General features: G+C 41.0%; 1 protein-coding gene across 7 annotated transcripts in view; it reads left to right on the plus strand.

Annotated features, from left to right (window-relative positions):
• Positions 1-12,444, plus strand: part of SMG7 (SMG7 nonsense mediated mRNA decay factor) — a 55,077-nt gene that overhangs the window by 18,442 nt on the left and 24,191 nt on the right. For all 7 annotated transcript variants that reach the window (XM_082313117.1, XM_082313112.1, XM_082313116.1 and 4 more), the window contains 7 exons: positions 3,602-3,633; positions 4,956-5,073; positions 6,027-6,159; positions 9,469-9,640; positions 10,491-10,562; positions 11,310-11,460; positions 11,810-11,945. In XM_082313117.1, coding sequence (XP_082169243.1) covers positions 3,602-3,633; positions 4,956-5,073; positions 6,027-6,159; positions 9,469-9,640; positions 10,491-10,562; positions 11,310-11,460; positions 11,810-11,945 — 814 coding nt within the window. The remainder of the gene's footprint in view (positions 1-3,601; positions 3,634-4,955; positions 5,074-6,026; positions 6,160-9,468; positions 9,641-10,490; positions 10,563-11,309; positions 11,461-11,809; positions 11,946-12,444) is intronic.

Below are 12,444 nucleotides of genomic sequence, written 5' to 3' on the forward strand. Positions count from 1 at the left end.
AAAACTTGAAAATGGAAAAACGAAATGCGTCTGTCTTGTCTTCCTTTGCTAAATCCGGTGGTTCATTTCAGGCTAAACATAGTGTCTTGAGTTCCCCTGAGTTACAGCAAAACTGGACTTCATATACTGCCAGGTTCTTAAGAGAAGAAAAGTTTCCTTTGCCATCTGTGGCTACTTAAATTTTAATATATGTTATGCCTTCAGAACTTCAGAAGAAAGTCCTGACTACTGTCTTTTAAAGTTTTGAAACTTTTCAAGTATTTGAATAAAATGAAAATTCCTTTTGCTGTCAAACTATCTCTGAATTGAGTGGAAGGCTTTTGTATTTGAGTTTTGAGTTGAACTAAAGCATGGGCTGAATTTATATTTGGTTAGGAAATTATAAAGAATAGCTATAACAATATATCAAGATGATATATCATCTAACAGAGGTACTTGAAATACAATTTTTGAGCTACAGTTTGTGCTTATTTGGCTTTGGACCCACGAACTCCGGGAAACTTGACTTGAAGACTGAACTGCTGAGGCCAACTGGGCAAGGAGGTACTTGAGAATATTCTCGAAATGCTAAAACGTGTAAGCAGGTTGTACCAAGTTCGCTGGCAGGCAATGTATTTTTGCACCAGAATGAGTCATTCTAATGCAAATTCAATATGAGGTGGTGCAAGAAAATATATGGACAAAAAGGCTTGCTAAAAGGTGCTTGACAATATAAGGAGCCATTTGCCCTGTCAGAAACTCTTGCTGTTATCAGTGAACTCCGATTTGTGCCCACTAGGAGTCTCTGAGCACCAGCAAAGGCTCTTCAGTAAAGTCTGTTCAAGGAACAGGCAATGCATCATTTCTCTTGAGGTGCTAATATTTTGCCACTGATGCAGAACAGGTTTGGTATCCAGGCTGCCCTCTCTCATCCTGGCTTAGCCATGGTATATGCAGCTGTTTTAAATAAAAGTTGGTTTTAGGTGGAAACAGAGCATGCTAATGTTAGACCTACTTTAATTCCTTTGGCCTCTAGGAAGTATTGAAATAACTTCTATACATTTTATTAAAAATTGTAGTGATAATCCCCTTAGTGTAGCTTGTTGCAAGCTTATAAAATATAAAAGGCAGTTTGCTTTATGGCTAGTGAAGAGATTGGTGCTAAAGCTCTTGTTCTGTAAGCCCATTAGTATTGTCTTCGAAAAAAGGTGTTCTAAAAAAAAAAAAGTCTTTTTGGTAAAAGTTCAGGTCCAGCAATATTTTTAGGGCTATGCATTTACAGAGCATCTGCCAGCAGTTGCACTGATGTAGGGGTTGAGGCTCCAGGAAACAGCTGGTCAAAACTTCATGAAAAGAAAGCTTTTACAATGGTGCTGTTTGTATTTCCCCCTTAAAAGATTAGTACTTAACATAGTGGATGGTAGTTCTGCACAAGTAATTTTCAGAGGAGCAGTTCTTGGCTTTAAAAGGGCAGAACCTTTTTGCCTGGAGGAGAATTTTGGGCTCGTGTTTGCTGGAGCAGTGCTGTGTGTCCCCCTCGGGCTGAGCCTCTCAGTAGGATTCATGGCTTTGGCAACACAGATCATGTTCTCAGCTCAAAGAAAAAGTTTGCACAACTGGCAGGTGTTTAAAGTGTGAGCCAAACTGCATTAACTTGGCTGGCCGTTCAAAAAAGAGAGACTTCTGCACCTGAGCAAGTCAGCTTTTCCTTCTGAGCAGTGGCATTTCTAGCTGCCAAGTCATGGCACTGCAGAATTTGCTCAGCTTTGTGCTTGACTAGACTTGCAGGTCAGCGTCGCAGAGGCTCCCGAGGCGCAGCATGCAGAGGAGATTGCCATCCTTTGTTGGCTCTTCTTAGCTGTGTGGGGGAAAAGATCTGCTCTTTCCCATGCTGCTAGCTGCAGCGATGGGGAGGGCGTTGCTGAGGCGCCTTTCATTACCTCCACGTGGACGAGGCAGAAATGTTTCTTGGGCTTTCTCATGACACGATACCTAAAATTTTCCTTGCTTGTTCCATCAGTAGTAATAGGTTATCTCTCTTTCCAGTGTACCCTGTTATTAGGAGTTGAAAAAATGTATTAACACCTTCTTGAAAGAAATAAACTAAAAAAAGTTATCTTAAATAGATTAAATTTCTGAAGCAGGTGAGGAACATAGAGATTTACTTCTGGCACCAGTTAAAATATTCTTAATTAAAGCCCTTGGAGCATCCCTTTGCTTCTTGGATGGTACACTGTGGTGACTATGGTGAGTTGCTACAGATAATTCTTGCATTCAATAAATAGAAATTTTGTGAAGGGACTTACCGATATACATCTTCCTAGTGAAGCACTGGAACTATTATGATATCTTTTTAATCCTGATGTGGATGCCAAAACCTTCCCTATAATTTGTGGCCAGTAGGTAGAACCCAGAACAACCTGAAAAACTATTTTTACAGTTACCACAACTTCACTTTGGCAAGAGAGTATATGCTTATTTCTGAAGCGTCTTTAGGGATTAGGTGGTGCTTTCTCCTGGCTCTCCATTCTTTCCCAAGCTGGCATCTGACTTTCATGTTAGTCATGGTGTGACTTCCATCTAGTTTTTTTGCTGAGGGAGGCAGGTGGAAGTGGGTATTTCGTATGCTAGGAGGATTCTATGACTGGTGTGGAAAGCTTGCACTCTTTGCAAATACATGTAAACATTTGAGTGTAGCAAAAGGAAAGCAAAATGTTCCACCAAAACCCAGCCAAACCAGGCAGACTTGTGTCCCTTCTGCCTCTGCCTGCCCTGTGTTAATTCTGCGTTGGTCAGACAGGACAGCAGTGCTGCCCCGTGAAGTTTTATGTACTGCTGACAGCGTTGAACCGTGGCATCTCGATTGCCTGCTCCATCTAGCCATTGATGACCATTCATAAGTATTTATTTAATGAGGACTGTGTCCCAGTGTTCCTTTATTTGAGAAACTGTTTGCCAGCCTCCACCAGCAGTGTGGATTTGCAGAGGATGTTCAGCAAAGGAGTGGTAGTTGGTCACCTGTAGTTGCCATTCTTTCTGTATGTTCTGTATGTTGGGTTTTTTCTTGAAAACCTGATCAAACCATGACTTTAGGGAGGCAGTGCAAGGAAGAGAGGTAGTTGGGGAAGCCATTTTTATCACCTCTCCTTAAGGAATGCTAGTGCAGCATGGAGGGGCAGGAGGGCTATAACAACATGCTGATAGGCACCACTGGGAGTTTGCTTTGCTCTGTGTTGGCTACTGCATTTCACGTGTGACAACTTAAAGTTGATATCAAATTCCCAGTTACAGGTAAGCAGGTATCACTAATGTTGGCAAGACACTGCTGCCAGGTAAAGCTTAAAATACAGTGTAAGGGGTTTTAGTTTGTATTTTTTCTGACAGAGGCTTAAGCTAAGCAGGGAAAAGTGAACGGCTGACTTTTGTTGTGGTGTGAATTAGAAGAACTCATACTGTTAAACAACAGTAGCTCAAATCCATACTGTGTGGGATAAACCGTAGGTTGTAGGCAGCCTCTACGGAGCTGGCCCTACTTTCTCTACTCATTGTTGCATGCATGTGCTTTAGCATGGTTCAATTATTTTGATCATTTCTAATTTATTGTTTTATTGCTTTCTTACAGGCAGGCAGAAGTCCTGAAGGCTGACATGACAGGTAATTGCCTTTATTATACAGTTGATCTAGCTGCTAATACTTGATTCCTGGTTTTGTTTTCCTTTTGTGTGTTCCTTATGCTTATTGTTCCTAAGAATTCTCTGGAAAGCGTGTGATGTTATGTTAAAGGTTTGTCCTCTGTATATAAATAAATAGTATTTTAACAAGTGTGCCTCTCTTTCCTGTACCTAGAATACATATATTTTTAAAGTTGACTTTGGGTGCTTTAGAGCATTTGGAGGTGGAGATCATGCCCTTAGTCCTTTCCCACAGTGTTCTCCCTTTGGGGAAGAGAAAGCAACTGCTGTCCAACCTGTCACAGGAACTGCTGTACTTGGGTTTAGCAATGGGGAAAGGATCTGGCTGGTTTTGAGAAAGCCGGGTGACGGAAATGTTGGTCTGAATGCTACCATGTGTGTTATGAAAGTGCAACCCATAGATGCTATGAAATGCTACAAGCTGTGTTTAAAGCTGTATGTATTTATGGAAAATATAAATGGTTTATATTAACATATCAGCCGCACAGTACAAGCAGCTCGCATAATGAACCTACGCTCAGCCATGCTTCCCACCTTGGTGTAGTACACGTAGCAGTTGATGTAGTCCCCGTAGGAACACTGTAACTGCCTGGATCCATCTAACCTAGCAGGAGTGGCTGCACCACCAGCAGAATGGTTTCCCTAGGGTGAGGCCCATCCCTTGTGCTCTCGCAACCCCAGCTCAGGTGAGAGTTACAAGGCATGGGAAATTGGATTCTGTAACTTGTGATAGCAGGGAGCAGTGTTTGCATTCACCCTCAGTGATGGAAAGCAGATGGCTACCAAAGAGTTAGAAAATGGCAAGCATGCAGTAGTACTTGCCCACAGTGTTCTCCTAAATACCAACAGCGCTAGCTCCAGGGACTGTCCTGTTTAGCATCCCTTGATGGATTTCTTTTATGCGGATTTTTTCAGTCTACTCTGGAAATTTTTCTAAATTTGTCCAGTGGCAAGAAGTTCTGCAGCTTAATGACTTCTGGAGAATCACCTCCTCCTGTCTGTTTTGTTTTTGTTTTAACTTGCCAGCTGCTGACTTTTCTCATGTCTAGTTCTGGTGTTCTGGGAGACTGATCAGTTAATCAGTGGTCAGTTAATCCTCAGTCCCTCTGTAGTTCTTGTATTTCACTGTTCTGATGAATCTGTGATAAAAGCGGGTGTTTGGCATTGGATATCTTACACTGTACTGTATTCTTTCCTTTGGTAGGTGAGTAAAAAAATCAGTTGGAATAACTCGTAAGTTTGAGTATTACAAAAACTGTTGTGTCTTTGTTTTTTGTTGCTCAGATTCGAAGCTGGGTCCAGCAGAAGTCTGGACGTCCAGACAGGCTCTACAGGACTTATATCAGAAAATGCTAGTGACCGATTTGGAATATGCTTTAGATAAAAAAGTGGAGCAGGACCTGTAAGTATCTCAATAAATTCTTATGTATATATGTAATCTGAGCTGATGAGCAGTAAACCCTGAGACTTCCAGAAAAGCGATTGTATCCTATGAAGTGGTTGTCTTATTTCCTTTAAAATGAGAGCTGTGCTGTGGGTGAAACATGAGGATGCACTGCAGAATTGATGAAGAGCATTCAACAGGTTAGTATTTTACCTCTGGCAATTAGGAGCAGCCATGTCATGCAGGAGTGGGGTTTGGTGAGCCAGATGGGAGGGAGAGAGCTAAGAAACATCAGTCTTCTATGCTGTCAGGGAAAGGGCTGAAGTTTGGAGTTTCCAGAAAGGAGGGAATTTGCCTGATGCAATCACCTGGAGCTTTGAGCAAGGTCTAGCAGACGACCCTCACTTTAAGCCCTCTGAGGTAGGGCTGGGCAGAGGGAGAAATATCAGGAGAGAAATTTACGGGGGTGCTCATGGCATCGGGGGAATCCGGGAAGGATCCTGCTGGGTTTTCTCTGTGCCCTAAGTCCATTCCCTGTTATTTAAGATGCAGACATAGGTTGTAAAAGGTTTAGTTGAGAAACGTGGTTCTTCTGGCGCTCTGAGGGAAGTAAGATGAGTAGGCTGGCTGAGTTGTGCTGTTCATGCCTCCAGATGCTGGAGTAACTCAAATTTCTATACCCTACATCCTGTTTTCAGAAGAGAGCTATGCTGCCTAAAGCAAAACAATTACAAGCAAATATTAATGGTGTTAGCTGTACAATATTAGGATCGGTTTCTCTAGTTATGAGAGGTGGGGAAATGTAATTCTTCCATATTTAACATTATTTCTAATCTGAATGCTGCCTGAATTTGAATATCATTCATTTTCATGTCTGATGCTATGTAATTAAACAGTTCTTTCCTATTGCTTATGCTATCTGCATAAGGCACTTCCAAAGTAAAAAAGGAAAACACTTCTTTTGTTTTCAGTTGGAATCATGCCTTTAAAAATCAGATCACGACGCTACAGGGTCAAGCGAAAAATAGAGCAAATCCAAATCGGAGCGAAGTTCAGGCGAACCTCTCTCTGTTCTTAGAGGCAGCTAGTGGCTTCTACACACAGGTGAGTTGCAAAAAATATGTTGGCTGTGGTATTTTTGCATAGTCTGGAAGCAACTGTGCTTCAGCCTTATACTGCTTATGTATGGGTCCTGTACAAAGCTTCGGCTGTCAGATCTCCTGTGCTGCTCCAGCAACTGCTCATGAGAGATGAGCTCTGATCTCATACCAGCATGAAGAACTAGTATTCATCTCTTTGAGGAAGGGTGGGAGGATTGGTTTTAGGTGGGTAAAATCTGTTCTTTTCCCTTAGTGTAGGAAACTGTTGCTGTTCTGGATCAAGCAGTGTACCTTGCTAACACCGATGCTCTCAGTAGAACATGTCTACAAAGCTGGGGATGTGCTTTTGATCAGCAGCAGCCTCTAGTTGATCTCAGACTTCTGCGAATCTGGTAGTTGTTTTGGTGCCCCATAAAAACATCGCAACAATTTAAGTTCTCTTCCATAGAATCTGCTTTAAAGCCTAAAACCCACATCTTTGGGTAAGATCAAAGGTCCATTTAGCCCCATATTTTGTCTCTTACAGCACTCTGCTGTGACTGCTCAGAGTGAGCATTACGCAGCAGGAAGATGTGGAATGATAGATACTTCCTTGCTTTAGTCTCTTGCTTTCTGGCTGTACACTTGTTGCCGCCTTGAGCTAGTTTGTATCTGAATCATCTAGCTATTAGGAGGTCTAGCCTTCATTGACTCTCCAGTCCCTTTTGAAGCCATTTACCCTGGTCTCTGCAGTGATCTGTGGTGAAGAATTCTGTATTTTAGTTGTAATGTCTAAGAGAAACAATGACATGAGAAAACCCCAACAAACATGTTAACCGATGATTTCATTGTACTTTAAGTTCTTTTTTCTGCCATTTCTCTAAAAATTCCCATTCACCTTCTCATTACTATGCATGAATTTGTGGCCCATTGTCATAATTCCTTTTCATTTTGAAAAATGTGAGACTTCCCCTATATAGCAAAGAATAAGCAAAGATAATCAGTTTTGTTCTTGGCTCCAGTTATTCAAGAACAAATGTCCAGAATCCAAAATGCAGATGCACTGAGGATGTGTGTGATGCCTTAATGTTTTGTGCTTTGTTCTGCGTCTCTTTCTTGTAACTCCTAACGCTGATGGTGAGCATTGAGTTAATGTTTTCCAAGAACTGTCTATGTACATACTACATACGTATTTGAATACATGTTTTTTCTGAATAATACCTACCTTAGTGCCCACCACGGTTGTGCATTTAAGTAGGGTGGTTGTCCCCAAGAGTACTATGTAGCCTTTGCAACACATAATGCCTTGCTGTTTTTTTGATCAAGACTCCCAGGCTTACAAGCACATCTTCAGTCTTAATTCTACTTTATTGTCAACAATTATTTAGAATTGCTAACTTCAGTTACAGGAGGTTTTCTTCCCCTTAAGCAAAGCTGTATTGGTGAGTGCTCTTGAGCTAAGTTTCTGCTGCGAGATTTTCAGTTAATTGCAAAAGGAGTGTGATTCCTGTATTTATTCCTTGCTGCCAGTGTTTTGCCCATACTCTCTTTGCAATGTTAGATTTCAGCTTATAGATTATGGACAGTAAGAGTCAGTGTGTGATAATGGCCTTAAAGTTAACTTGCCTTTCTTCCCTCTTTTCCCCTCATTTGGTGTGTGTTTCAGCAACATTGTCACTGCTGAATCCTCTATCTCAAGTAGTGGTCTGACTAGACTTTCTATTGTGGCTAGTTTGCACCGTCTTCAGGTTACAACATGCACAGTAGGTCATTCTTACTTTATCGGTTCCTGGTTTGATTCTGAACGTCTGCAAGGCAATCTCAGGTTTTTTTCCAGAATCTGTGTGATTATCTTCCCCCCCTTCTTCCCTTGGGCATTGTTTTTTGGAAAGCTTCTTGTTTGAAGCAGCCAGTGTGACAGGCTGTGGTATGGTTGCCAAGGGTTTTCTATCATCTACACAGTTTGTCTTGCAAAAGCCTTGTTCTTCCCTGCAGTGTATCCAGGGAATTTTGCTGCTCTTGTGTATGACACCTCAGACGGGGTTGTCCTTCTGTTTGCTGTGATGTTAATTGTCCCATTTTTAGTCTATAAAGATCTTGCTCAGGCAAGATACCTGCTCTCTAACTGTGAGGCCTATGTAAATGACATCTTTGAAAGAGAGCATGAATTCTCCTAATTCAGCATGTTGGAAGATGTCAAGTTTTTCTCTTTTATCCAGCTTTCACCTGTGAGATTCCTCTTGTTTGGGGATTTTTATCTACTGTATAAAAGACAGAGCAAAAGGGGGAGGGAGGTGTAACACAAACCTTTTTCTGCAGCAAGCAAAAGCACCGCATTGCATGTTTAGCCATTGACAGAGTGTGCATCTCTGTCAGCCCTGGGCTTTCTATATGCCTTTATCTGGAAGTGGAACCCTGCTGCAGGTCTGTTTTATTTGGAGACTGAGTATGTTCCCAGCTGGGAGAAAGTCTGTCAATTCTTACTTGCATTTTTAACCCTGAACACAGTAGAACAGCCACTTTTCATCGCTACATGGTTACTGTTACTTTCCAGAGTATTTGCTGGAGTCCATTAGGAAAAACTTCAAAAGCACTAATTAGAATGGCAAAGTTCAGGTTTTCCTTCAATCAGCTTTTGAGATATTTGATGAAGTAGCTGATGCCTTGTTCTTTGAAAGAGTCTCACTGTTAGCTTAGCACAAATATTTACTGACAACTCAGCCACTGAACTGTTGGCTGCTATTTCCTTGCATTGCCCACAGTCTTGGTTTTGTTCTGGCTTCTCTCTAAAGTCTAAGCCAGGGTAGTGCTGTTTCTTATGTTGGAAAAAGCTTCCTCAGAGGATGAGTGGCATTCCTTTCTCTTATTTTCAGAGAATGTTGTCACTTCATCTAGGTATAAAAAAAGATTCTGCTCCTCTTAAGAGTGGTCTGCTAAAAAAAAAAAACCACAAACCCCTAAAAAATAACAAAAAAACCAAAACAAAACAGGGCAGCAAGACCTCTGATAGTCAGTCTCCACTGATGCATACTTAGTAATTGAAGTATCGTGGCAATTGAGTTGCTTAGTGGTTTGGGATGCACAGCTCTTTCTTACAGAAGAGAAGTAAAACTTCTCTTCATGGTTCTGGGCAGAATAATGCAGCATGGAGCTCAATGACTTCCATATGGAGAATGTAATTTAAAGTCTCACTTTCAGTAACCTATGCTTGTTCATTTCAAATATGTTTAGCTAATCCATGCCTCCAAGTGATGACCTGCTAGTTTTGTTTGTTGTTTCAGTACTGTTCTGATTACTGTCTCTAGCTGCTACTAAACTAGACCTGTTTTTCTAGTTATTACAGGAATTGTGCACAGTTTTTAATGTAGACTTGCCATGTCGTGTAAAGTCTTCCCAGCTGGGAATCATTAGCAATAAACAGACGCACACCAGCGCCATAGTGAAGCCGCAATCTAGCTCCTGCTCTTACATCTGCCAGCACTGCCTTGTCCACCTTGGAGATATTGGTGAGTTTTTGAAGGAAAAAGAGGTGGGATGCTGAGTTCTACCTGTGTTCAGCCTTCATGAAAGAAAGATCTGTACATACCCTGGGCAACTGACCAAGTGTGCTCCAAATTAGTAGCTAGTAGCTGATGGTATGCTTGGTGGTTGCTGCAGGGGGAGAGGTCTGGAAAGCATTGCTGTTAGACTTTTCTAATGTGTGTTACACATTAACGCATGGAGACAGTTAATCACTGGCTTTCTAGTGATTTGCTAGAATCTGTCTTGTAGCATACTAATCATGTTATAGCTGGTAGGCATAGTGAAATGTTGAAACCGGTAACTATTACAAAAGCTTGTTGCAGCAGGCTAGCATATTTCTCCATCTCAGAACATTACTTTTAAATCTTGTATACAAAGGCAAGAGTTAGAAATCCAGCCTTTCATAAACAACGTTTCTCTTCTACATTAAATTCAACAGGTTTATTTCTTTGTTGATTGGAGTAGAACTATGTGTTCTAGAAAGTTCTCTTTTCATGGGAATCTGCAATTGCTTTTGTAATAATCTAAAAGTAGATCTAGTTGCTGATTGTGCAAAGAAGCATGAAAAATATTTCTAGCTGTCTGGATGTGATGCTGTTGGCACATCTTTCTAAATAAGAACTGGTAAGCTGTGACAATAGGATCTGAGGAAAAACAGCCACCTTAAAATTCAACCTTTTGAATCTTCATGCTGCTTGGTGTAGTTGTGTGTTCTTCTGATGCTTATTTCTAAAATAGTAGTAAAATGCTCTTCAGGTAAACTGGGTTGTATTAAAGTAAGTGTGGGAGAATTGAATTTTTTGTCTCAACTTCATTTTTTTGTTTTCTTCTTAGCTCGCTATAGGAATCAGACCAGCCAGGCAGAGTCTTACTACAGACATGCAGCTCAGCTTGTCCCTTCTAATGGTGAGTCTGGGATACCTTTTAGATTCGTAATTCAAAAGAAGATCTGGGGTATTGGTTTTCTTGTGTGGCAGTTGGAAACTTGGGATTTTATATAAAACTTCCTCCCCAAATACCCAAAACAATCATGCAACAAAGCCTGACCCATTGGTAAATCATTTAGATAGTAGCTGTTTGCCTGATCTGTGTCACTTGTCTCCTTTTTGTGAAGATTTAAAAAAAAAAGAAGTTAATGTGCAGCTTCACTCCAAGGCTTCACTACTGCTACATTATACTGTATTACACTCATGTGTTACAAAGTACAATTAATGAAAACTGGCCTACCAGCAGCATTTTTTCTTTTATTTCTTGTTCACATGCCAGTTTGTAAAGTTTAGTAGCTAAAATTGGACTTTTCAAGTTGCTCATGCAAGTTAAGAGCTTCTTTAGTTCGTGTATCTAGCTTTTTACACCATATTTATTGTCCCATTTTAAAGCATGTGTTAAAAAGAAAAAAAAAAAAGAAAAAAAAAAAAAACACACACACCAAAAAACCCCACCACCAACGAACAAGAAAAAACGTACTGCAGGTTTGGAAGCTTTTTCATTTGAGGGGTACTGATAATGAGGCTGGAGTAAAAGGGTCAGCAGATGAATCTGGATCTTGTATGCTGAAGATTTTAGGACTTTGTGCTCCCTTTTAAGGTGACTATACATAGGCTGAAATCTAGCACGCTTCAGTCCATGACAACTTGTCTTTTTTTCCCTTAGGTCAGCCTTATAATCAGTTGGCTATTCTAGCTTCCTCCAAAGGAGACCACTTGACCACAATTTTCTACTACTGCAGAAGCATTGCTGTGAAGTTTCCTTTTCCAGCTGCCTCCACTAACCTACAAAAAGCACTTTCTAAAGCACTGGAAAGGTAAGACTAAGCGTAATTTATTTCTGCTCAGATAAGACGGAGGAGACTTCCTCCAAATGTACCTCCCTTGCCAGAAGTTACTCGTATTTGGTAGTAGAAACAGAAGTGCCTCAGCCCCCATCCAGTCAGAGCATCCTAACATATGTATGGAACAAGGAATAGTTTGTGTCCGGGATGCTCCTGAGTGTGAATAGTGAATGCAGGAAATAAGCATATTGTGCCAGCGTGAAAAAGTAGCTTTGCATGGGCATTCCTCCTTTCTTGAACTTCACAGAAAAAGTATGTAATGTTACATGCAGCTGTGTCTAATTCCAAAGACTGAAGTCGGATATTTCTGTTCTGAATGTAGTCGTGATGAGGTGAAGACTCGATGGAGCGTGTCTGACTTCATCAAGGCATTTATTAAATTCCATGGCCATGTGTACCTGAGTAAGAGCTTGGAGAAACTGAGCCCTCTTCGAGAAAAGCTGGAAGAACAGTTCAAGGTTAGTTCTAACAACATATTAATTAGTGTATTGAGGAGAGTATTTTTAGCAGCTGAGTTCTGAAATTACAGTCCAGTAATAACTTTCTCACATGCTAAAATACAGGAAGCTCAAGTAGCCAGTTGTGGAAGGTTTGCGTCGCAGCTAACACTGGATAGTTCTGTTGACTTCTGCAAATAGTAGGGATTTTTCCCATTTGACATGGAGCGTTATTGGTGGAGATACAGGAGAAATCAATGACCACCCTTGATTCTCTGCTCTTTAACCTGGATGATTCTTGGATGCCTGTGAAAAGCACTTGATTCATCTGGGAAGTCTTGGCTCAGTTGCCTGGAGGAGTTTTGAGAGCTTCATTTTTGGATGGCATTCGTTCAGTCCCACCGGTTATTAAGGCTGCTTTTAATCTTCCTCAGACAACTTGCCTCTCCTGTCAGTGGTTGGCCTTTAAAAAGTGTTCCAGTACAACCTTAATTTGTGTGTAGACTAGAACTATTCTGAA

The sequence above is a fragment of the Platalea leucorodia genome (genome assembly GCF_965183815.1).
Source record: "Platalea leucorodia genome assembly, chromosome: 5".
Classification (NCBI taxonomy): Eukaryota; Metazoa; Chordata; class Aves; order Pelecaniformes; family Threskiornithidae; genus Platalea; species Platalea leucorodia.